We start from the raw sequence: 26537 nt of genomic DNA, 5'->3' as shown, positions 1-26537 counted from the left end.
ATAGTATGTGTACTGTACTGTAGTTTATGTAACAGGGTATCTGTATGTTTAGGCAAGTCAGATGTAACTTTGGAAAGTCCTTATATTTAATAGTGTGAGCTCGTATATCTGTTGATGAATTGAACATGGTGGACCCTATTGTAAACAAGTATAATGCTTAATTGGGTCGTCCACTCATCAGTTAACAGCCTTTGTATTGAGTTTGTGCTTGAAATGTACTGTAATTCTGCAAACTGTTAATAAATATTTCAATCAATCAAAATCAATCAATCAATCAATCAATCAATCAATCAATCAATCAATCAATCAATCATTATGGAGCCACACAGTGTCATAGGCTCAATATGTCAGTTTGACACATTCAGTAGATCCTGTGATCTTTTGTGGCCAGATGTAATTTCTTGGCGTCTAGTAGTAGTAGGGTCTATAGTAATTAATACAAAAATAAATCACTATAACATTTAGTAAAGAAATACATATTTAGCCCTATGCTCGAATGCCCCCCCCCCCCTGTCAAAAACAGCTAAAATCCCTAAAACGAAAGGAAGCAGCAAATTAAAAAAAACAACATTACACTCACCTTTTACTTTCTCTAATAACAACCTAAACCATGAACCTTGGTTGAAATAAACTAAAGTTGTCCTTTAATGTGTGAATTGCCTCGAAACTATGGCTCACAGCCACCCATTATCACCCCAAGAAAGACGACAGCAACACATTCCTTCACATCACAAAAGAGAAACAAATAAATGATACAAAAAATAACAAAATAATAATACAATTAAAACACTCTTTTCATATGAGGGGTCAAGGATGTTGGGTTGAGGGGGGGTAATGGCCCCTTTTGACACCCTGTGGCGCCGGGCCTGGCTTATAACTTCCACTGTCAAATAAGTGAATACTGTTTGGTCTGAGGGCAAGTATTTAGAAAACGTTACTTGGGTATTGTTGTTGGCTGTCGACACCTCTGGTGGCGGCACACTGTGTAATGATGATGCAACTACTGTCATGTTTGTGCAACGATTCCTACGTGGATGTTATTGTTTATAACGTAAGATGAGGTCGGATGTGGCCATGCAAAATGATCGTGTCTATGGTGTTTTACCGCAAATTAGCGCTCGTTTTTTGTTGACGTGGATTATTATTGCGGTACATTGCATGTGTGTGTGTGTGTGTGTGTGTGTGTGTGTGTGTGTGTGTGTGTGTGTGTGTGTGTGTGTGTGTGTGTGTGTGTGTGTGTGTGTGTGTGTGTGTGTGTGTGTGTGTGTGTGTGTGTGTGTGTGGTGCGTAATTTCCGGGAGGTGCGTAGGAAGTGTGGTGTTCTTACACTCGTGGTCACATGGTGGCGTCGGAGCCACCATGCTGGGGGCCTTTAATCATTGTAATTTAAAGAAGGCTATGCCCAAACTCCACAAGTTTGTGAATTTCCCTACGAGAGGGAAAAACATTTTGGATCAGTGCTATAGCAACATAAAGAAAGCATTCAATGCCATTCCCAAACCTCAGTTTGGAAGGTCTGACCACCTATCAATCCTGTTAAGGCCCACTTACATCTCCAAGCTGAAAGCTAACCCAGTCACAGTTAAGACCACTAGGATGTGGACTGACAGTGCAGTGGCAGAGCTACAGGGCTGCCTGGAGGCCACAGACATGAATGTTTTTAAAGAGGCTACGGACAATATTCATGACTACACAGAGACTGTCAGTGGTTATGTTGAATGGTGCACATCCATCTGCATCCCCACCCGTACTACTCGTGTCTTCCCTAACCAAAAGCCCTGGTTCAATGCAGATGTACGTCTGAAGATCAGGAACCGGTGTGCAGCTTTCAAGTCAGGGGACACCACAGAGTATAGGCGGGCTCGTTACGAGCTACAAAGGTCCATCAAGGCCGCAAAAAGACTATACTCAAAGAAACTTGAGAGCTGCTATCTGGATAACAACACACATAGTATGTGGCAGGGGATACAAGCTGTCACTAACTATAAGAGGAGCACGAATGGGACGGAGATCCGTGACAACAACATGCCGGATAACTTAAACAGCTTCTATGCGAGATTTGATAGACAAAATGGAGACATCCCTTCAAAATCTCCCCACAACCCTGGGGAGACGGCACTTCAGGTGACACAAACACAGGTCCAGCGAGCATTTGGGCAGGTCAACCCAAGAAAAGCAGCAGGTCCTGATGGAGTATCACCAAGAGTCCTGAAGGCCTGTGCTGAGCAGCTGGCGGGGGTGTATACAGACATCTTTAACACCTCCCTCGCACAGGAAGCTGTCCCCCGGTCTTTCAAGTCTTCTGTCATAATACCAGTCCCAAAAAAAGCCAACACAGTGACAATGAATGATTTTAGACCAGTGGCACTGACCTCAGTGGCAATGAAGTGCATGGAAAAGCTGGTTCTACAGTACGTGAACTCTGCTATCCCTGAGGCACTGGACCCCCTACAGTCTGTGAACTCTGCTATCCCTGAGGCACTGGACCCCCTACAGTCTGTGAACTCTGCTATCCCTGAGGACACTGGACCCTCTACAGTTTGCCTACCGCAAAAATAGGTCTGTGGACGACGCAGTGGCACTGGCACTTCATTCCACACTGGAACACCTGGACAAAAGCAAGACATATGCACGTATGCTCTTTCTGGATTACAGCTCAGCTTTCAACACAATACGGCCCATGAAGCTAACTGTGAAACTGGCAAACCTTGGTGTGTCTACACCCACCTGTAACTGGATATTGGACTTCCTAATAGACAGGCCACAAGTGGTGAGGATGGGAAATAAGACCTCAGCCGAGCTCACAGTTAGCACTGGAACACCCCAGGGCTGCTGCCTAAGTCCTAGACTCTACTCCCTGTACACGCATGACTGCGTTTCCACCCAGAAGAGTAACATCATAATAAAGTACGCCGATGACACGACCATCCTGGGCCTTATTAAGGGAGGAAACGAGTCAGCGTACAGGGAACAGGTGAACAACATCATCAGCTACGGAGAGGACAATGACCTCGTCCTCAACGTGGACAAAACGAAGGAAGTAATTCTGGACTTTAGGAAGGGACCTCACACACTGGAACCCCTCACCATCAAGGGGACAGAGGTGGAGCAGGCAGACAGCTTCAAGTTCCTTGGCCTTCATGTGTCAAAACATCTGGGCTGGAAGGAAAACACTGTTGCTACAGTGAAAAAAGCACAGCAGCGGCTATACTTTATTAGGATGCTGAAGAAGGCCGGACTTGGTCCTCAACCTCTTACTCTGGCCTACAGAGGTCTTGGTCCTCCAGCCCCTTACTCTGGCCTACAGAGGACTTGGTCCTCACTCAGCCCCTTACTCTGGCCTACAGAGGTCTTGGTCCTCCAGCCCCTTACTCTGGCCTACAGAGGACTTGGTCCTCACTCAGCCCCTTACTCTGGCCTACAGAGGACTTGGTTCTCAACCTCTTACTCTGGCCTACAGAGGACTTGGTCCTCACTCAACCTCTTACTCTGGCCTACAGAGGACTTGGTCCTCAGCCCCTTACTCTGGCCTACAGAGGACTTGGTCCTCAGCCCCTTACTCTGGCCTACAGAGGACTTGGTCCTCCAGCCCCTTACTCTGGCCTACAGAGGACTTGGTCCTCAGCCCCTTACTCTGGCCTACAGAGGACTTGGTCCTCACTCAACCTCTTACTCTGGCCTACAGAGGACTTGGTCCTCACTCAACCTCTTACTCTGGCCTACAGAGGACTTGGTCCTCAGCCCCTTACTCTGGCCTACAGAGGACTTGGTCCTCAGCCCCTTACTCTGGCCTACAGAGGACTTGGTCCTCAGCCCCTTACTCTGGCCTACAGAGGACTTGGTCCTCCAGCCCCTTACTCTGGCCTACAGAGGACTTGGTCCTCAGCCCCTTACTCTGGCCTACAGAGGACTTGGTCCTCACTCAACCTCTTACTCTGGCCTACAGAGGACTTGGTCCTCCAGCCCCTTACTCTGGCCTACAGAGGACTTGGTCCTCAGCCCCTTACTCTGGCCTACAGAGGACTTGGTCCTCACTCAACCTCTTACTCTGGCCTACAGAGGACTTGGTCCTCACTCAACCTCTTACTCTGGCCTACAGAGGACTTGGTCCTCACTCAACCTCTTACTCTGGCCTACAGAGGACTCGTTGAAAGCATCCTCACCAGCGGCATCACGTGTGGTTTGGAAACACTACCCAAGCTGAGAGGAAATCGTTGCAACGAGTTGTCAAAAGTGCGGAGAGAATTATTGGATTAAATCTCCCTGCCATGGACACAATCTACACACAGCGCTGTAGGAGGAGAGCACAGAGCATCCTTAAGGATCCACACCATCCTGCTCACTTTCTGTTTGTGTGGAGGGACTCAGGACACAACCTGAGATACCACCGGCCAGAGAGCATCTCCACCCACACAACACGCACAGTTTTTTCCCTGCTACTGTGCGACTAGTAGCCGAGGACATTAGGGACGGAAATCAATATGATAGATGAACTTAATCGAGAAAGATGAATTGAATTATGCACTGTTTTTAGGCAGATTATGATTCATGAAGCACTTTATTTGATTCGATAGATGAACTGAATATGCATTGTTTTTAGGTAGACTATGACGCACTTATTTATTCTAGGATTGTATGTTCTATGTTTCTTTTCTCACCTGTCCCTCCCTTTTTAATGCTGACCCTGGGAGCTGTGCTCCAAGATTTCCTATGCACTTGTGCAAATGGCAAATAAAGTCTATTCTATTCTATTCTAATAGAAAGCCGGGAAGCAGTGTTGCCAGGTCCGCGTATTGTATTAAGCGAGTTTTGGTGTTTGTAAGTAGCCTGTAGAGAGTCCGTTTTTGTGGGCTTGTTTTCATAGACTTGGCTGCTTATATCGGTCACACAATTTGGGCGCGACGCATTGTGAGCTTGTAGATCAGCTAACTTCAAATGGCCCAAACCCTATAGTAAAAGTAAGTAAAAGTACAATATTTGCCTCTGAGATAGTAGAAGTAGAAGTATTGGAAATTGGAAATACTCAAGTAAAGTACAAATGCCTCAAATTTGTACTTAAAGGTGTAGGGAAACGGAAATGGTGGGCCTTTTTTTTTGAAGTTTCAGCCGGTTTCAGCATGAAACGCTGCTCTGAAGTTTCTGAACCAATCAGAGCGTTGCATCCCTTCAGGCGATGGGATGGTAGCTAGGGACGGTAGCTATGCTACACGCAGGACGCATGGAGTGTTTGTTTACAAGTCAGATATAGTCGGTCAGCTGTACCAGTTTACTGATATGTGGCGTATTTCTACCCTATAATGTTTTCAGATACATATTTTAGCATGATGATTAAGTTGAAACCGAGTCATACACTGTCTGGATGTTATCCTGAATGGGAATAAAAACGGAGGATTTCTGTAATCAGTAGCAGCTGTGTTGGACAGTGTTGGACGGATGTGCAGATATGGGGAATCAAACGGGTGAGCTTCGTTTGTATTGGCTTTTATCGATGTGGGCCTCGACACGTCATCACGCAGTACGTTTTCGTTTTCAGGAAGTAATTAAAATTCGATTTTGATATAAAAATACACACAAATGAAAATCCATGGTATGCTCATATGATGACCACGGATGTGGTCTAAAAAAAACATTTCACTACGCCTTTAAGTACAGTACTTAAGTAAATGTACTTATTCTTGCCCCCCTAGTGGCGAAAAAAAATACTTCTGGGAACTCAGATTAATGTACTTATAGTTTTACTTTCCACCACTGTGTGTGTATAGTGAGCAAAGGATTATAGGCACAACAATATACCCCGACAAAACGTTTTAGTCATCATAGTTTAGTTGTCTCCACCAGGCCGAAGGCATGGGGAGAGAGTATGTTTTGCACTCCGTCCGTGTGTGTGTCCGTGTGTGTGTGTGTGTGTGTGTGTGTCCGTCCTTCCGTCCGTCTGTTACCAGCTAATCTCCGGCACCGTTAACCCGGTCGATGCCAAACTTTGCACACACACTCCCTGGATGCCAACGATGAACCTCTGCCCCACATTTTCCAGAACGGCCTGTTATAGCGCCACCATGAGGCAGCGTTTCACATTTTTTACCTAAAACTGCACCGATCTGCGTGAAACGTTGCATGCACACTCCCTAGAGGCCAAGGACAAACCGTTGACCTGCATTTTCCGCATCTGCCTTTTATAGCGCCACCAGGAGGCCGACTTTTGTAAAACACATTTTTTGATATTACTCCTCCAGATTCTGTCCAAAAATCTCACAAATCGTTACACACTATCTCTATGGTCATGTGCTCAAGTCGGATCTGTCCGATATTTCATATTCTATCCTAATTGGCTATAATTAGCTTTCACAGTTTGCAAGATTGCCCCGTTTTGAACAAAAGCCTCAAATCATGAACGCAGCATGCAATTTACGTGAAATCTTTCACACATTTTCTTACTAGGCTGAGGAATATATCCCACCCTTTTCACATTGGCCTGTTATAGCGCCACCAACAGGTTGATTTTTGCAAAACACATTTTTGGAACAAAATGCCTCAAAAACATGTTTATATTAATCCTAAACATTTTGCCAAACATCTCACACAGTCCTATCCTCCTGGTGGAGACCTGTCCCCAGAAGGGCACTTTTTCTAGTTTTCATGTAGTTTCGAGAAAATTTTTCGTCTTAGTTTTAGTCGACGAAAAAAAACCACACACACACACACACACAGACACAGCCACTGCCTGCCAAGGTGCCTCTGCTGCCGGCCGCTTGCTGCTGCTGCTGTCACACATCATGGTGAATGGAGCCTCCAGCATAATGTCTGCTTATCAGATGCACAGATTATTGTGCCGCAGTGCTGCTGCTGCTGCTGCTGCTGCTGAATGCGTTCCTTTGTTGTTTGCTGTGTTTATGGTTTCTGCATTTTCCTCTAAACTGAAGAACTGGCGTTGTTATCCAGTGAGCTAATGCCATGTGGGGGGGGGCTTGGTGGGTGGGGGGGGGGGGGGAGGGGAAAGTGTGTTCAAGTGGAAATCACCCTCATAAACTTTGACTGGATTGACCCACGCTTATACCTCTGTCTGTCTGTCTGTCTGTCTGTCTGTCTGTCTGTCTGTCTGTCTGTCTGTCTGTCTGTCTGTCTGTCTGTCTGTCTGTCTGTCTGCCTGCCTGCCTGCCTGCCTGTCTGTCTGTCTGTCTGTCTGCCTGCCTGCCTGCCTGCCTGTCTGTCTGTCTGTCTGTCTGTCTACACCAGGGGAGTTCCCAACCTGACTTTGAGGAGGGTCCTCCTGTCCAGATGACAGTGACAATTTAAGTGACTTTTTAAATACCTCAAAAAATAACTTAAAGCGACCATTAGCCTATACTGCTGCATCAAAAGTCAACTAGGTATAGTTAGCCTACTATAAAAACTGGTCAAACATTGGCCAAATTGTCAAATAATAAGAAAGATGCAAACGTTGCGAAAATAGCCGATCTACAAACTCACAACGCCTCGCAAACACGAGGCGTTGTGAGCTTGTCGATCGGCTATTTTCATCGGCTATTTTTCAATGCCTCAACTCTTACATTCCAAGTGCTAGTAGTCAGGGTGGGGTCAAATATGATTATTTGGGGGGGTCCCCAGTTCAACTATGTCCCCAGTTCAACTATGTCCCCAGTTCAAATATGATTATTTTGGGGGGTCCCCAGATAAAATATGATTATGTTGGGGGGTACCAGTTCAAATATGATTATTTTGGGGGGTCCCCAGTTCAAATATGATTATGATGGGGGGGTCCCCAGTTCAAATATGATTATTTTGGGGGGTCCCCAGTTCAAATATGACTATTTTGGGGGGTCCCCAGTTCAAATATGATTATTTGAGGGGGTCCCCAGTTCAAATATGATTATTTGGGGGGGTCCCAAGTTCAAATATGATTATTTGGGGGGGTCCCCAGTTCAAATATGATTATTTGGGGGGGTCCCCAGTTCAAATATGATTATTTGGGGGGGTCCCCAGTTCAAATATGATTATTTGGGGGGGTCCCCAGTTCAAATATGATTATTTGGGGGGGGTCCCCAGTTCAAATATGATTATTTTGGGGGGTCCCCAGTTCCAATATGATTATTTGGGGGGGTCCCCAGTTCAAATATGATTATTTGGGGGGGGTCCCCAGTTCAAATATGCAGAAAGCTGTCCCTTTCTATAAGGTACTGTTTAGAGTGCCTTTGTGGGTTATGTGAGAGTCCAATAAATGTTTGATAATGGCTACAACTCATTCTATGTCTGCCGACATAGCCATTGTTGAATTGGTCTGGTAAGGAAGTCCAGAAGATGATTGAAATGAAATGAAATGAAATGAAATCTATATTTACCCAGGGTATCTGGGCTAAGCTCAAGAACTTGTTTCCAGCCAGGCCCTGCTCATAGAACACATTTCATCGTAGTGGTTGATGCCTTGTTCAAGGGCATTTCAGCGGTGGTAATTTTAACGTGTCGGACGGCTGGTTCGAACTGGGAACCTTCCGGTATCTAGACCGCGCCGCTATCCGTTCGGCCACCGCTGCCACGATTCACATGCAGCTGCAATAAATCCTGCTGTGCCAAGTTCGATCAGATAACCCTATATAACACCAGAAAGACATTTAAAAGTCGTGCATTGTGTCGTTGCAAGAGCTGAAAGACACCACTCGGATTATTTGGAGACAAGAATCTGTTTCCACTGACCCACATACTTACAGTACATAGAGTACAGTCATACTTTCATAGATCAAGCCTATCCATTATCTATACAACCACTCTTAGTCCTGTCTTAACCCATTTTGAGCGGGAACCCCTTTTGGTGGTTACATACATTATGTTATAATTTAGCTATTGAAAAATAGCAGATCTACAAACTTGTAGGTCTGCTATTTTTGAAAAATCGTTAAAATGTGCCTCAAATCTTTCAGAAAATTGTCATGATTTAGAAAACTTTTTTTTTTATTTCGACGTCAGTCTGAATGGGTTAAGGCTAAAACAAACAAACAAACAAAAAAAACATTTTTAGAACGAAACATTAATTATAACAAAAGCATCTTCTATCCATTCCCGAATGGATAGAATCCATTTTTCAGATGCTTTGGTTATTGGCTCATGTCAGGGCCCACTTCGCAAAACAAAGGCCACATGTGTGTCCATTTAATGCAAGCCAGACCTGTGGATGTATAAGCAACCATTCCACAGCCGCCTGCTCTCATTGGCTGGCAGACTTAAAGTAGAGGGCTGTGAAGAAGCCGGCCCTAGGGGGAACCATTAGCCCTCTTTCTCTGCCTCGCTGTGACCCCGGCTGACCCCCAGTGGGACTCAACACCACAACAAAGACCTATGTAGCCCTATACTGAGATCAACTCAGCGAATGGTGGAGATCAAGCGGAGTGGTGGTGAAGTGCGGTCGAAAATAAGATGTTTTCACAATGATCATGATGCACAGCCCTTTGTGGCCAATTTAATAATGTCCTCAGTTTTACGGCACCCGTCAGCTTGCTCCAGTTCCTGACTGTGATGATGACGACATATTAAGGAAATCATATGAAACTCATTGCTCTTTTAGCCTTAAAATTCTATCTGAGAATAAACTACAGGCTTGACCAAAACGAAAATAAACACATATGCAATTCTTATTTTTGACAATTTATTTCAGACCTAGTATACTTATAGGCTATATAACTGTTATTTCTGGGTCCTATACAACTCTACAACACCGTATTCCAAAGAAAAGCCAGTTGTTTAGGGCAGGCCAACGTTTTGGTTGACTAAAAGACGAAAAACGTTTGTCGACTACCTTTTTTCACAGACGAAAACTAAATGGAAACTAAATGAAAACTAAAGCTATGATGACTAAAACTATAAGCTAAATGCTAAAACGCGTTGTGAGCTTGTAGATCGGCTATTTTCAACAAGTGTGAAATGAGCCATTACGACGGCATCAAGGCCTGCCAAAACACATTTCAGTCGACTAAATGAACTGCACATTTAGTCGACTAAAACTAGACTAACACTAAAACATTCCAGGTGACTAAAATGTGACTAAAACTACAAATGAAGTTTCATTCCAAAGACTATATATGACTAAACTAAAATAGCCATTTTCTGCCAAAAACAACACTCATGGGGCTACCTAGACAAGCATGCCTATAATTTACACTTGACACAAATCAGGCTTCAGACAGTCCTCTCTCCCTGTATAGCCTCCTGGAAGGTCAGAGTCCCCTTCTCTCTTAGACTTTACTCCTTTTACTAACAGATAATCCGTCTCAGAGGCATCTCAGCGCGCATGGCAGCTACCGCTTTAATAGTAAACACATACGTTTCAACATAGGGGATGAAGTCCAAAGGAAAAGATCAACTTATCAGCATTGGTCTCCCTTTTTGTCGGATGTCAACATTCGACATTCAAAAAAAGGGATTCACCATATTTAGCTATGGAGGACTATACACAAAGTACACATTGTAAATATGTTTGTCTGTCAGTGTATCGACTGCACAAGTTCTAGGCTATATGTGTGCGGACATGTTCTTTGTGATAAGATAAGAACCTTGGAAGCGAATGCAGATGTTATTACTAGGGTATATAACATAGCAGTATCAGCAGTAGAATTTGAACTTAATAAACTTCTTATATGGGGGCCCAATATGCAAGCTTTTATATAAGGTTAATTGTGGCGTCTGATGATTTCTTTATTTTCTTTATTCGTTTATTAAGTCGGGACAGTGTATATTAATGAACATTACATTAAAAATGCAGTGTAAATATACCAGATTTAGCAAAACATGCTAATTTCCATCTGCAGTCCCCAGACATCAAACATCAAACAATACAAACAGGACTGACATACAGGACATAGCATACACATACCTAGTACATTTCAAACGTAATAAGACTAGTAAGAATACAAAATAAGAAAAGATTAAACTATTATTATGATGATGGCAAGTTGGCAACTAGCCAAGTCTCTACAACATATCTAGATATCAGAAAATATTCACGTTCACATTCACAACGCGTCTATAGTGTTGTGTGTGCGGTTAAGGAATTTCCAATGTTTACAAAACATTGAGCCATTGATCTCAGCCCCAGCCGTTGTCTGACCACTAGTGTGTGTTCAGTGACCTTTGAACTGTCACTGTCACTTAAAATCATTGTATTGCTCTTAAAGAGGGAGGGAGGCGGGGCTTCTTCTGGCACGTGAAGTAGGTTAGTGGGGCTGCGGTTTAATAAGTAAAAAGTAGTGGAAGACTGGAAGTTTTTCCGAACCCTCCACAGCAAACATCCCACCACCACCACCACGCTCGATCGATCCGTGCCTTGCAGCGACAAGACAGACAAGATCACCCACTAAAATGCCGTTGGAACTCTACTTAGATCTGCACTCTCAGCCATGTCGCTCAGTCTATCTGTTTGCCAAAATAGCAGACATTCCGTTTGAGTACAAGGCTATCGACCTTGCCGCAGGTAAGAGGCGACGACTGACTGCAGTGTCAAAAAAAAAAAAAAATCCAACTTGAAAGTGATATGAATTAAAAGTAGGTATTAATTTTAGGGCTATTGCAGATTGTGCTGCAGAGGCAGAGCTCTAAAAAAATGTTTGCATCTTGTTCATCAGGTGTTTATATAGTCGCAGTTCATTCAGATGTTTTACTTTAGGAGTTGTTGACCGCGTCGTAAAAAAACCCGCAGAAAATGTATTACAATATAATTAAAGTAAGCCTATACTTGCTACCTATAGGCTAATTGTAGCGATTAAACTGCATATGCGGGCTTGAATTTGGGATTAATTGATGTTCTTCCCCAGATCGATTTGTTGCCTGCAACAATATAGAATGAGTTTATAGATCACCAACAACTCATTATTAAATCAATGCCATGGCCAGACAAAGCAGGCCCACCGTAAAAACAGAATGAAATAGCCTAGCTATAGTTTGAATATGACCGTATTGCTTATGGTAGGCCTAAATTAACCTTTGGTAAATGACTAACGACTCGATTCAGTTATAACATGTGAATGAAAGGATGGTTCAATGAAATGTGTTTTTAGTGTTTATTCCTTAATTGGGACAATGAAACCAACATGACATGTTAACTTATGAGGAAAATATATATATGCTCTCATATAATATCATGCAGAGGTTATACATTACAAGACTCATTGCAGGGTCCAGATACTTAAAGATGGAGTGCCACAATTTTTTTCCACCCTAAAACATGATCATCAGGTAGGCTATTATTATAATATAAGGAGGAAGAACTTTTTCCAAAAAGTGTACAGTATTTGTTAAAACCATTCTTGTATGTGGACACGCCCACCAGTTCATTAAGTATGCCTGGTTTGCCTGGTGGGTGGTGATGGGTGGTGATCCACCTGAACTGAAGCCGCACCCACAGCTGTTGTTGTATGATTAAAGGGGGAGGGGTTAGGGGAGGGGCTGATAGTGTGATGTCACTATATTACTGTTTATTTCATTGGCCCGTTTGACTGTCAAGGGTTCAGCCTCCAGGAAGAAACCCTGAATACAAAGTTAATACACCATTGCACATAAAGATTACTCCAGGGTGTCTAATGATAATGAAGTCACCTCATAGACACATGAAAAACTGGAAAAATATAAAAAATGTGGCACTCCATCTTTAATTTACGTCACTAAAATGAAATGTTCAGATTTGCCTATAATAAGCGGAGTGTGTGTCCACCATCCATCAATCCCAGGTCAAAATCACTCTGAGGAGTTTGGCCAGATCAGCATTGTGAGAAAGGTTCCAGTGATGAAAGATGGGGACTTCATTCTTACAGAAAGGTATATAGCACGCTACAAATTACACTGATGTGAAGGCACCTTTTATCTTTTATTGGCTATAGGCAGTTAAACTGCCACTTTTCTTTGAAGAGGACTTCTCCCATATATATATGTTGTTTCTGGACTTTTATTGTACTGTGCACATGGAAGCACTGTATAGAGCAGGGGTGGGCAACTTTGACGATGGAGAGGGTCACTATATTTCCACACTCACTCCCTAGGGCCATATATTACTGTCGTCGCAAAAATAGCCAATCTAGCTCAAAAGAGCTTTGAGCTTGTAGATCGGCTATTTTTGCTATATTTGAATTGAAAACCTGAATATTTTTTTGCTATTTTTTAATTGGAATCCTGAAAAGTAATCTTTTCATTGAATTTCAAATGCATTTACCAGTAGTTATAGTTATGTTAACTTTATGAAAAGACAATAACATTTTAATACTATAGTCATTAAATACTAGGCATACTAGTCATGAAGTAATTAAAGCGGGTTTGGAATTGTAACAGCTGAAATCAATACTATATCAGTAGTCTGATATTAACATGGGCCGCATTAAGTGAAGGTAAGGGCCGCATGTGGCCCACGGGCCGCCAGTTGCCCACACCTGGTATAGAGCCTGCAAATCCTTCTGTGCAGTTGACTTTGTATATATGCTCACAGTCGCACACCACAAATAGCGGACCTACAAGCTCACAACCCATCCCATTGTGCCACATTGTGAGCTTGTAGATCTTACATTTTCGCCGCGCGATTCTGTGTGATGAATTATAATTCAGGCTTTAGACAGTTTTCTGAAAAACTCATGTTTCTATATCAGTCGTTCTCAAACAAGGACCCCCACAAATATATGAAATTGGCCGCCGACCCCCATCTGAAAATATGTTGTTCCAGGGACCCCCCCAGAAGCAAATATTCGAGTTAAAAACGCTCTGAAAGAATATAAATATGTTCAATGATTTTCGCCACATTTTTGCGATTTTTCAAAAATAGCAGATCTACAAGCTCGTAGCGCTGCACTCGGTGCTGCGCTACGAGCTTGTAGATCTGTATGAAATAATGCTTGAAACACCAAAAGGGTGTTTCAAGCCATGAATGGATTAAAAGGGCCCATATTTGGTACGGCATTAACTGAATGAAATGGAATACTTTCATTTCATTTTCATTTCAACCTTTATTTAGTTCTCGGAGAACACACTGAGGGCTGAGACCCTCTTTTTCAGTGGTGCCGAGATTACAACATATCAACAATGTACAATGGGGGGACAAAGAAAACAAAACATAGATGAATAAAGTAAATTACTGGTAATAATAAGGGAACATTACATAGTGATCAACTCAATTAAAACAGGTACAGTTGATATTTACCAACGTTGATATATCAAGTTGAAAGCGATATAGAGAAGGAAGAGAGCTGTACTTTAGTGAAGTTTGTAGGGTGTTCCAAGTGTGTGGGGCAGCGCACTTGAAAGCAGATTTTCCAGAAGTAGTGGAGGTATGTATGGTCTCAAGCATCAAATAATCTTGAGGTAGCTGATGCGTTTCTGTGTAAATGATGCGTAAATGATGCATGTGTTTTCCTGTAGCCTATATATTTATCCAAATCGCTTTACATAGATTTTTTGAAAAATCGCGAAAAATGTGGCGCAAATCTTTGAATATATATTCTTTCAGAGGGAACGTTTTGGGGGGGGGAATTAGGTCTTTGACATGAAAAAGGTTGAGAACCACTGACATAGCAACATAGGTTTTTCAGAAAACTGTTTGGAACAAGCCTTTTCTTATTTTTTTAGAATCGTCCTCAGGTCTAAATGGGTTAAACTGATGAAATAACATTGATACATTCCAAATATTATCAAAGTATTCCAGAGGCAACCCCTGATCTTGTGTTCCAAAGAAGGAACCCTATTAGGGTTTCAACAACAACAGCACCCACTTTGAGAGGCCTCCTCCGCCCGCAGTATATATACACTGATAATATATATTTTTTAAATGCGTTTGCGTGTTTGTGTTGCAGCGTTGCCATCCTGAAATACATGGCGGAGAAATACAAAGCCTCGGTGCCCGACCACTGGTACCCGGCGGAGCTGCAGGCGCGTGCCCGCGTCGATGAATACCTGGCCTGGCAGCACGGCGCCGTCAGAGCACACGGCTCCAAGGTGTTCTGGTTCCGGGTACGACTCACTCCACTCGCACGGACTCCCCTCTTTTATCTCAAGGACCCCCAAATTGACACTAATTAGCCCCGCGTAGCCCCCCCATTTGAAAAGATATGCCAGGGATTTTTAACCTGTTTAAATTTCAAGGACCCCCCAGTTTGACATGCATTAGTCTACGGACCCCCCCATTTAATGGCATTTCTATCTCTGGGACCCCCAATTTATATTGTAAAATCAATGCTAATTTAACTCTGAGAGTTACAGACCCATAAGGGTCCATTTGTTTCCAAATGATCATTTAGCTGGGGACCCCCTGGAACTCCCTCAAGTACCCCTGGGGGTCCCCGGACCCCACTTTGGGAACCACTGCCCTCATTCATATCAGCAGTGTTGATTTTGTTGACTAAAAAAAACTACAAGACGAAAAATCTTCGCCGACTACCTTTTTTCACTGACGGAAACTAAATGGAAACTAAGCTGTGATGACAAAAAAACTAAGACTAAATATACTGACAATTTCGTCAACAAATTAGAAAACTAGACTAAAATGTTAGGAAGGGACTATAGTGGACAAGAGATCCAGTATAAAGGGCCTTGCAAACGTGAAGCGAGGAACGCAGGCGTTGTTGCCTGGATCAACACAGGTCTCCTCCAGGTCTGTTGAAGAGGGGCGCAACAACGCAAGCGGAAAAGAAAGCTAAACAGAATCCAGGTCTGGTGAGTCGCGGGTGTGTGCACGTAACGAGCACGCGCGCAACAAATTCACGGGACTGCGTGTGCACGTAACGAGCGTGTGCACGTAACGAGCACGTGCGCAACAAATTTGCGGGACCGCGCTCATGTAAATACGCTTGCGTTGTCGCACCGCGACTTCTCTGAGCAAAAACGCAGGTCTCATTGAAAATGAACTATAGGCGTGTTTTATCGCTCCCCGTTTGCAAGGCCCTTAAGTAATTTTACACTTACGCTTCGCGCTATGACGCGTTGTGAGCTTGTAGATCTGCTATTTTCAGCATTTTCAGCAATACAATTTTGTCGACTAAACCAACTGTAGATTTAGTCAACTAAAATCTTATGATATTTATTCGACTAAAACTAGACTAACACTAAAACATTCCAGGTGACTAAAATGTGACTGAAACTAAATGAAAACTATCGAAGAGACTGACTAAAACTGAAATCAAAATTTGCTGCCAAAACATGTTCATTTCAGTCATAGAAAGGAACCTTATATAGTGTGTTTCCCAAACGTTTTAGCCCGTAACCCCAAAAAATAATATGATGTCTCCTCGGGACCCAAACTAGTGAAAATTGCCGATCTTGCAGATCGGCTGCTTAAACATTTGTATTCTAATGTATTATTATTTTTTTAAATATAAAATTTCTTCATGAAATGACTTAAAAAAACTAATTTAATTTGTTTTAACCCATTTAGGCCTGACATCAAAAATTAAAAAAAAATCTAAATCAAAAATAGCAGACCTACAAGCTCGAGTGGCTTGTAGATCTGCTATTTTTCAATAGCCAAATTATAACATAATGTTTAAAACACCAAAAGGGGTCCCCGCCCAGAATGGGTTAACCGGTAATTCATGTTTTGTTTTGCTTTTCGGGGGAATGTACCGTATTTTTGAAAATGTTGTGAAATAACAATAATTAATAAAAACACAATGTATAGAAAACAAAAAAAAGTTAAGGGAGCCATAACAAAAATGTGTCCGTGACCCACAAACGGGTCCCGGTCGACCCAGTGTTTATTTGGGAAACGGTGTTCATAGTGTAACTTTGGCCACTTTCCCTGCTGTTTGTCTTTATTACATAATGTTACATAATGGTGACCATATCAGTACAGGCTGTACTCCAGTCATACTGTACTACAGTGTGTCCTGATGCTCACATTTCCTCCTTCTCACACAGGGGTGCATATCTTTGTTACGACAACACACGCAATAGTCCCAACACCCTATTCACTATATGTGACCAGATTTAACTGAGGGACTGCCATTGGATTTTTTTTTGTGTTTTAGAATTTTCGTTTTTTTCATGTCATGAGAAATGTGAAAGCAGGGAATCATAGCTTCAAATTGACATATTGGTTGTTCAGTTTGACCCACCAGTTTTGAAGATATGTTCTTATAGAGTAAGGTCTTGCAGAGAAACAGCGAGTTGAGAAAACAGGCTTGAAAGGTTCACTTCTGTACACCTAGCTACATGTTTAAGCCTTTATTTCATATTTACATGTCGATTCCAGCCCTGACACTTATTTCAGACATGCTCTAGTATGTGAAGAGTCTGCCTGTGCTATTAACTCATTTTTTTGGGGGGGAAAAACGTTTTTCTCCTCTGGTGAAAAGCTGGAATTTGCGCGATGGCAGGCTCTCAGTCAAATCTGGTCACATATGGGTTTCTGAAACTCTTCCCAGCAAAACAATTTACAATTTACAATTTAGGCATTTAGCAGACGCTCTTAATCCAGAGCGACTTACAATAAGCACGAGTCTTGTCTCCCAGCTCCTCTTCAATTCTGAGAATCTGGTTGTGCATGCTTGGCCAGACACTCAGAGCTGTCCTGATCTTGTTGTTGGCCGGGTAGCTCAGTGGGTAGAGCTCTCGGCCTTTGGACCACAAATTCATGGGTTGGATCCCGTGCCACCGCCAACTCAGCGTTATGAGTAGCACGGCTTGGGTGCGGCAAGTCGTGCCGGAAGTATACTGGGAGCTGATGGTAGGTGTGGCGCTCCACCTCAGCACTCCATCTCCCAGGGGTCTAGTGCATTGTAACGGGGATAGACTCCGTCTCCCAGGGGTCTAGTGCATTGTAACGGGGATAGACTCCATCTCCCAGGGGTCTATAGTGCATTGTAACGGGGATAGACTCCATCTCCCAGGGGTCTATAGTGCATTGTAACGGGGATAGACTCCATCCCCCAGGGATCTAGTGCATTGTAACGGGGATAGACTCCATCTCCCAGGGATCTAGTGCATTGTAACGGGGATAGACTCCATCTCCCAGGGGTCTAGTGCATTGTAATGGGGATAGACTCCATCTCCCAGGGGTCTAGCGCATTGTAACGGGGACAGACTCCATCTCCCAGGGGTCTATAGCACATTGTAATGGGGATAGACTCCATCTCCCAGGGGTCTATAGTGCATTGTAACGGGGATAGACTCCATCTCCCAGGGGTCTATAGTGCATTGTAACGGGGATAGACTCCATCTCCCAGGGGTCTATAGTGCATTGTAACGGGGATAGACTCCATCTCCCAGGGGTCTATAGCGCATTGTAACGGGGATAGACTCCATCTCCCAGGGGTCTATAGCGCATTGCAACGGGGATAGACTCCAACTCCCAGGGGTCTATAGCGCATTGTAACGGGGATAGACTCCATCTCCCAGGGGTCTATAGCGCATTGTAACAGGGATAGACTCCATCTCCCAGGGGTCTATAGCGCATTGTAACGGGGATAGACTCCATCTCCCAGGGGTCTATAGTGCATTGTAACGGGGATAGACTCCATCTCCCAGAGGTCTATAGCGCATTGTAACGGGGATAGACTCCATCTCCCAGAGGTCTATAGTGCATTGTAACGGGGATAGACTCCATCTCCCAGGGGTCTATAGTGCATTGTAACGGGGATAGACTCCATCTCCCAGAGGTCTATAGCGCATTGTAACGGGGATAGACTCCATCTCCCAGAGGTCTATAGTGCATTGTAACGGGGATAGACTCCATCTCCCAGGGGTCTATAGTGCATTGTAACGGGGATAGACTCCATCTCCCAGAGGTCTATAGTGCATTGTAACGGGGATAGACTCCATCTCCCAGGGGTCTATAGCGCATTGTAACGGGGATAGACTCCATCTCCCAGGGGTCTAGCCAGCGCATTGTAACGGGGATAGACTCCATCTCCCAGGGGTCTATAGCGCATTGTAACGGGGATAGACTCCATCTCCCAGGGGTCTAGCCAGCGCATTGTAACGGGGATAGACTCCATCTCCCAGGGGTCTATAGCGCATTGTAACGGGGATAGACTCCATCTCCCAGGGGTCTAGCCAGCGCATTGTAACGGGGATAGACTCCATCTCCCAGGGGTCTATAGTGCATTGTAACGGGGAGATGTCGTCGGCTACGAAAAATGTCGACTACCTTTTTCCACTGGCGAAAATGAAATGGAAACTAAATAAAAACTAAGCTATGATGACTAAAACTAATATACTGACAATCACAACGCGTCGCAGCACGACGCGTTGTGATCGGCTAGATCGGTTATTTTCAGCAAGTGTAAAAACAGTCATTACGACGGCATCAAGGCCCGCCAAAATACATTTTAGTCGACTAAAATCTTATGATATTTAGTCCACTAAAACTAGACTAACTAAAACATTCCAGGTGACTAAAATGTGACTAAAACTAAATGAAAACTATTCAAGAGACTATGATTAAAACTAAAATAAAAAAATTTGGCCAAAAACAACACTAACCGACAATAAGCCACTTCCACTCTACTTCGTCTACTCCAGAGCCATCTAATAGAAGAGTTACGATACTGAGGGGGCAGAAATCAAGCGCTCGAGCGCTGTTCATGCAGCCTGAACTGAGCCAAGCTGGAGTTGGAAATACATTGTTTTCAACGAGGGCGGCGCAAATAAGAGCTATTTTAAGCATGTGTGCAACATGACAACTGTTTTAAAGTATTGTAACAACTAAAGTCTCTTTTAATGTTTATGTTGTACTATTACTACAAAACAATTTAAAATAAAGGGATTTAAGATCATTAAAGCTGGGCTGTTGCCTGAGTCCAATGCATTTCTGCCTACTTCCGGTCCAGGACTTGGCCCAGTTGGTTGTCCCCACGCTCAATGCGTAGTCTATGTAGGAGAGCCGCCATTGGACTGAAGCCCTATGAAGTGAACGCAGTTTGCATAACTCTGTCCATATCTAAGGCTCTGGTCTACCCAAAACCCTAAGCCATGGGTGAGTCTTAACCCGTTTTGGGCGGGAACCCCTTTTGGTGTTTTAAAGGAGCATTCAGTGATTTGGGTGATTTGGAAAAAACCCCGGTCCGCCCCAGGAACAAGATGTGCACATGCACGCTCTACAGTGGGGGGACACGCGACAGGCCAACAGCACACACACCAAGGCCCGCCCCCGCTCGATCATGATTGGCGGAAGGCCCCTCTCTATCCTGATTGGGTGAAGGCTGGGCCACCTAGCCAAAAACGAAACCTACGGTTTTTTGACCCCCAGGGGTTAACTGTAACCTGACTCCGCCAGATGGGGCAGCAGAGAGGCCACAAAACGGGCTGGCCAATCAGCAGCAGCTATCCCGCCTCTAGCTGCTGCTGATTGGCCAGGCCGTTTTGTGGCCGGGCATCAAGTCTGCCTGAGAGTTCCCAGATGGGAGCAGGAGGGGGGAACCCAGTGTACTCTGCTGCCCCATCTGGCGGAGTCAGGTTAGGTTAACTTGTGACAAGGAGGAACTTCTTATATGGTCAGCACACTCTATAGTAGGGAGGATTATCACAACAAAACAAAAAAAATTGTGATTTTTGAATAAGTGAAATCACTGAATATAGAGGCGTATATTTTCTGTTCACTTTTCAAAATATATTACCTTCCAAAGCTGTGAGCACAAATAATCTGACGCACGTGGTACCAGTTGTAACACTTTACTTGATGTAAAGGAAAAATTACAGGTTGTACAAAATGTCTTAGTAAGGTTACATGGTGGGGATAACATGTGGTAGAAAAACATGTGCTCTCTCTACTTCACTTCACAGCTTCTGACAAACTAAAACAGGACAGGAGGGTAATATAGACATCAAAGAAAAAGGAGCACCAATCACAAACATTCAATCAAGAGCTGACCAACCTAAGCAAGGCAGTAAAAAGAATACTCTGCTGCACTAATCAACATGAAATCAAACACTGCTGCACAGAATAGGCTCAATCAAGCAAACTAGGTCATCATGACATGAACTCATAAAGTGGCTCTTACATATCCGGCCCCTAATTGGTTACGCAATACAATTAAGCAATTATCAAATTCACAAAAAATACTAAGAGCCAGTTAACTTAAATCTATTAAGCATGCAATAAACAATTCTAATTCTAACACTCATTTGTCTTTGTCTTCACATGTCTTCATCCTGTGGTCCTCTTGAGTTCACACTGCTTCTTGCAGCAAGCACAGTTTCTGTATCGGCCTCTCCAGAGTGCTGGTTTTCGTTTGCAGCTTCACTCTGCGCACCGTTCCGCTGGAGTCAGGTATGGTTTGGATAATTCTTCCCATTGTCCAAGTGTTTCGTGGGGCTGAATTGTCAACCACGAGCACTACATCTCCAGTCATGAAGTTTCTTTTCAGCTTTGTCCACTTCTGCCTCTCCTGGAGAAGAGGCAGGTATTCATGAGTCCATCTCTTCCAGAATAAATCTGCAAGATATTGCACTTGCCTCCACCGTCTTCTTGCATACACATCATCCTTGGTGAAGGTTCCTGGTGGCATGCTGGGCTGTCCTTTCAACAACAGAGATGATCGCTGGATGCTTTGCCTCCTCTGGCAGAGCGGATCTGTTCAGCCGTCCTCCAACTCTCAACATGCCATCTTGTAAAGTGGGGTCCAGCTTGTACAACGGACTGTTTCCTTTGATTGACAGATTACTGCGGAGAGCCTTCAGCTCTTCAGGAAAGCTTTGACCTTGACTGTATCGGATGATTTCTGTTTCTGCATCCTTCAACTGTTCCAAGGTAAGTGCTCTCTTTTCCAAGGTAGATTTGTACTTTTCCATGTGCTGTTTGATAAGCACCTTCTGTTTCTCTGGATCCTTTTCCAACTGAAGTATTGAGCTTTGTAACTCTTTCCTTTTGTCTTTCAGATGGATCAACATTTCCTTGACTCTCAACATCCAAGCTACTGCTCTTTTGAGTCGGTCCCATTTTGAGTAGTACTGAAGCAAGCTGTTGACAGGGTCAGGCTTTTCTTCAGCTGTGATGGTATTCACTGTGATGTTCTTGACCTCTGGGTCGTTTTGCAGATTTTGAGTCACATTGTCTGGTCTCTGTGGCCATTCACTTTCTGGCTGCAACAGAAACTGTGGCCCGTTCAACCATGTTTCACTTTCCATGAAGCTCTTGGCGTTCATTCCTCTGGTGACCTGATCAGCAGGATTCTGTGATGTTCTGACGTACCTCCATTGCGATGGTTTGGTAGCCTCTCGAATTAGAGCAATCCTGTTTGCCACAAAAGTTTTGAAACGAGCTGTCTCACTGTCTATGTACTTGAGAACTGTTGTACTGTCAGTCCAGAAAGTAGACTGCTGGAGTGGGATTTGTATTTCTTCTCGTAGCATCTTGTCCACTTTCACTGCCACAACAGCTGCGGTTAACTCAAGTCTTGGGATAGTGACCTGTTTAAGTGGGGCTACTCTGGATTTCCCCATCAACAAAGAACAATGACTTCTGCCTTCCTCATTTGTCAGGACAAGGTAAGATGTTGTGCCATAAGCATCTTCACTTGAATCAGAAAAGTGGTGCAATCGTGCTTCCACTGTGTTTCCAAAGTCGGCAGGTTTAACACATCTGCTTATGGTGAAGTCTGAGAGGTTAGTGAGATCTTCAATCCACTTACACCATTGATCAGCTTTCCAACCGCTGACTTCTTCATCCCACTCTAGCTTGTCTTTGCACAGTTCCCTCAGGAGAAGCTTGGCAGGAAGTACAAATGGCGCCAGAAAGCCAAGAGGGTCATAGATGGAGTTTACGACAGAAAGCATACCTTTTCTGGTCAATGGCTTGTCTTTCTGCTTGATACTGTACGTAAACGTATCATCTTCGATGCACCACTGTACCCCAAGGGCTCGTTCAGTGGGTAGAGCATCATGAGTGAGATCCAAGTCTTTTAGCTCGCTGGCTCTGTGCTCTGCAGGTATGGATGACAACACTTTTCTGCTATTGCTTACCCATTTCGTGAGGTTAAAACCTCCCTGCGCGCACAAGTCACGAAGGTTCTGCACCAAGACAACTGCTCCTTCTTCTGTAGCCACTGATTTTAAACAATCGTCTACGTAGAAGTTGTGCAGAACTGTTTCCACAGCTTGTGTGTCTGCAGTGTCTCGCCTATCCTCTGCTGTTCTTCGTAATGCGTAGGATGCAACGCTAGGAGATGATGTCGCTCCAAAGATATGCACCGTCATCCTATACTCTTTCATCCTTGCGTCTAGGTCGCCTTCCGGCCACCATAAAAAGCGCAGCAGATCGGCATCCGTTTCCGGAACTCTCACTTGATAGAACATTGACTCAATGTCTGCCATCATCGCAATTGGTTCTTCCCGAAACCTCATTAAGGCACCAATGAGTGTATTGGTGAGGTCAGGTCCTTGCATCAACTGACCATTCAGCGACACATTCTGGAAGGATGCTGTGCAGTCAAAGACCACACGCAGCTTCTTTTTCTTCGGGTGATACACCCCGTGGTGTGGGACATACCAGACTCTGTTGTCGTCACGATCAAGTTGTTCTTGTGGAACTTCTACTGCATAACCCTTGTCGAGTATGGTTTTCATGAATCCTTTGTAGTCATCAAGAAACACTTCATTCCTTCTCAGTTTGTTCTTCAAGCTAGTAGCTCGATGTTCTGCCACACAGCGGTTGTTTGGCATTTTAGCATCTTTGTTTCTCAGCGGAAGTCCAACACAGTAATGTCCATCCACATGTTCTGTGGTCTCTTGCACTGACAGCATAAACTTTTTGTCTTCCTGAGACATCTCCTCCTTGTCATCGTAATGATGCTCTGGAAAGTCTGTGTTATACTGCTGCACCAATAACTGTTCTACTTCCAACACTGAGATTCGGTTGATGTTGTAGTGAGCTGTCGTATCTTTGGAGTGTTCGTCTTCGTTCTTTGCAGGTCCACACACCATCCAGCCCAGTACAGTCTTAACAGCATAGGGTCCTTCATCTCGACTATTTATTATGTGCCACGGCTCCATTGCCTTTGGATTGTCGGCTCCTATGAGAAGGCCCACATCTGCGTCAATGTGTGGTAGGCATACTTCATTCAGGTAAGGCCATTTTTGCAGGTGTTGTTGACTGGGTATGTTTTCTTTCTGAACCGGGATGCTGTCGTGTGTGTAGACTTTAGGTAACTGAAGACACGTACTCTCCTCCAAACCACACACCTCCAGGTCAGAAATCTTGTAACTGTTAACCAGCTTCGGTCCATCTGGTTTATCTTGGCCCATTGTGCTCAATAGGATCTGAGTCAGCTTCCCTTTTAAGTTCAGCTTCTTTCTGAGCTCCTCTGTGCAGAACGTCGCTGTACTGCCAGGGTCCATAAAAGCGTATGTGTCCACAGACCTTCCACTGCTACGGGACTTGACTTTCACTGGCACAATTGATAGCATACAATTGGTCTCTCCGCCCCCGGTGTAGCCAACTATTTCTTGTGGAACAGATCTTTGAGTGCCTGTGATGTCTTCGCTCGGAGTGCTGTTAGTTCTTGTTGACACATTTGTTTTAATGGCTTCTTTCTCTTGGTGAAGAATGTCTGGGTGTCTACCTGAGCACTGTTTGCATTCCATCCTCTTCTTGCAAGTTTTACTGAGGTGGCCTTGTGTTAAACATCCAAAACAAAGGCCTTTTGTCTTTATGAATTCAACACGTTCTTTGTGTGCTATCCCTTTAATTTGTCTGCACGATTCTAATGTGTGATTCTTCTGACAGAAAATACATGGGGTCTCGAAGGCGTTGGCTGCTTTAGTTGGATTGGCTTGCCTAACTGTTGCATCTGGCCTTTTCTGTTCCATAGACACATTGGTAGCAAAGCTGCTTCTATTTGCTCCACTTTTGTCAGGTTTTCCCCTTTCATGGCTTTTCGCTGCTGTAGATGTGCGACTGTCTTGGAGGTCTCCAAAGAGTGGATCCATTGCTACTTTAGCTTGACGCTCAATGTAGTTGACAAGATCAGCAAATTTTGCTCTGTGTCCTCTTCTTTCCATGACTTGGAATGCTGCATCACGCCATCTTTCCCTCATTTTGTATGGCAATTTGGATACCACCATCCTCATATTTGTGGGATTATCCATTTCCTCCATGAATGCCACATCTTCCATTGTGTTACGACAGCCAGTCAGGAATACAGCATACGTGTTCAGTGCTTTTCCATCTTCGGATTTTATTTGTGGCCAATTCAGAGCTTTGTCAATGTAAGCACTAGCAATCATCAACTCATCTCCGTAATGTCTCTCAAGCAGTCGTTTTGCTTCCTTGAATCCTCGGTGCGGTGGCATGTGTTCGCAACTACGCACAAGGTCTTGCGGTTCTCCTGAAGTGTACTGTTGCAAGTAATATAACTTGTCCTGGTCATCATCAGTTCTCTGTTCAATTGCTTGTTTGAACGCTCTGATAAACGATCTATAGGCAAGTGGATTACCTTTAAACACTGCAATCTCTTTAACTGGAAGCTGGGCCTTGGACTGCTGCTTAACTAGTAGTTCTGTGATTGCATTCTGTTTCTCCATTACTTGAAGAATGCCATCATTGCTTCTATCAAGCTGTTGCCTGTCATTGGTGTATGTGTGCCTTGGCCTCGCATGCTGTGTCTCTGTAACTTGTGGTAATTTGGTTGTGACCTTGCTTCTAGTTACAGCTGTGTTAGTGGTTGGATGGCTTATTGTCTCTTTTTTTATTCGAGCTTTGCTTGACACATGTGAGCGATCATACATTTTATTTTCTTCCTTTGCTTGTGCTCTACCTGCCACTTGTGAGCGGACATAACTGTTCATGCCATCCCTTCCTTCATACTCCCTCAGTACTCTCACTTGAGCTCTTTGTTCAGCAATCTCTGCATCCAAGTTCAGCTTGTCTAGCTGGGCTTTCATACGTGCTACCTCCAATTCCAGCTTCTGTTTCTCCTCTAAAGCTGAGGCACGTTCAACTAATGCAGCTAGCTTTGCTTCTTTAGCAGCTCGAACTGATGACCGAGTGGATATGACAGATGTGCGTTCTGAACCCTTTGAATGAACAGTCACTTGTGATGCACTATCATCAGGTTCTATATCATCCTCCACTTCCTCTTCTTCCTCATCAAGTGCCGAATGTTCCTGATCTGACTCGCTTACACACAAAGCATCCATCCATTGCCTAGCTGTGTCCTTAAACTGAGTTATATTCAGCATCTTAGGTTCAAACCAGTTTCTTATATCAGCATCTTTTTCTTCCTCAGGGAGAAGATCTCCTATCTGCCTAGTGAGCTCTTCAAACTCAACAACAAGAGTATTGACATCACAGTTCACAATGTCTTGCACTGTGTGCAGATTGGCCGTATCACTCATCAGACTTTCAACTTGGTTCATTTTACCGGTTATTTGGGCTAATTTTCCTCTTCTAGCTCCAATAAGCCTATGCAGTTTATCCTCCAAAGCTTTCTCAGTTGGCTTACTCTTTCTTTTAGCTTCCATTTCTGCAGTGTCAAATTTCTCTTTATCTTCAGCCATCATGTCAGAAAAACAGTGCGTAAATTTTATGCAAAAGAATAAAAAGTATTTACTTCTTCTCTTCAGACAACATGCATAACAATTTCTGAACA

The 26537-nt window shown here is 43.9% G+C and overlaps 1 protein-coding gene across 2 annotated transcripts in view; it reads left to right on the top strand.

Moving 5' to 3' along the window:
* The first annotated feature begins 5295 nt into the window (after positions 1 to 5295).
* Positions 5296 to 26537, top strand: part of gstt1a (glutathione S-transferase theta 1a) — a 28283-nt gene continuing 7041 nt past the window's right edge. Inside the window, exons 1-3 of one of the 2 annotated variants that reach the window (XM_079515854.1) lie at positions 5296 to 5459; positions 12708 to 12795; positions 14811 to 14967. In XM_079515854.1, the coding sequence (XP_079371980.1) occupies positions 5444 to 5459; positions 12708 to 12795; positions 14811 to 14967 (261 nt within the window). In that variant the 5' untranslated portion in view covers positions 5296 to 5443. Of the gene's footprint in view, positions 5460 to 11254; positions 11456 to 12707; positions 12796 to 14810; positions 14968 to 26537 lie in introns of those variants that run through there. The other variant, XM_079515853.1, reaches the window with a different exon arrangement.

This window comes from Electrona antarctica (assembly GCF_951216825.1).
Source record: "Electrona antarctica genome assembly, chromosome: 12".
NCBI lineage: Eukaryota > Metazoa > Chordata > Actinopteri > Myctophiformes > Myctophidae > Electrona > Electrona antarctica.
Note: the sequence above shows the minus strand (reverse complement) of the source record. Positions and strands in the feature narration are given on the sequence as shown.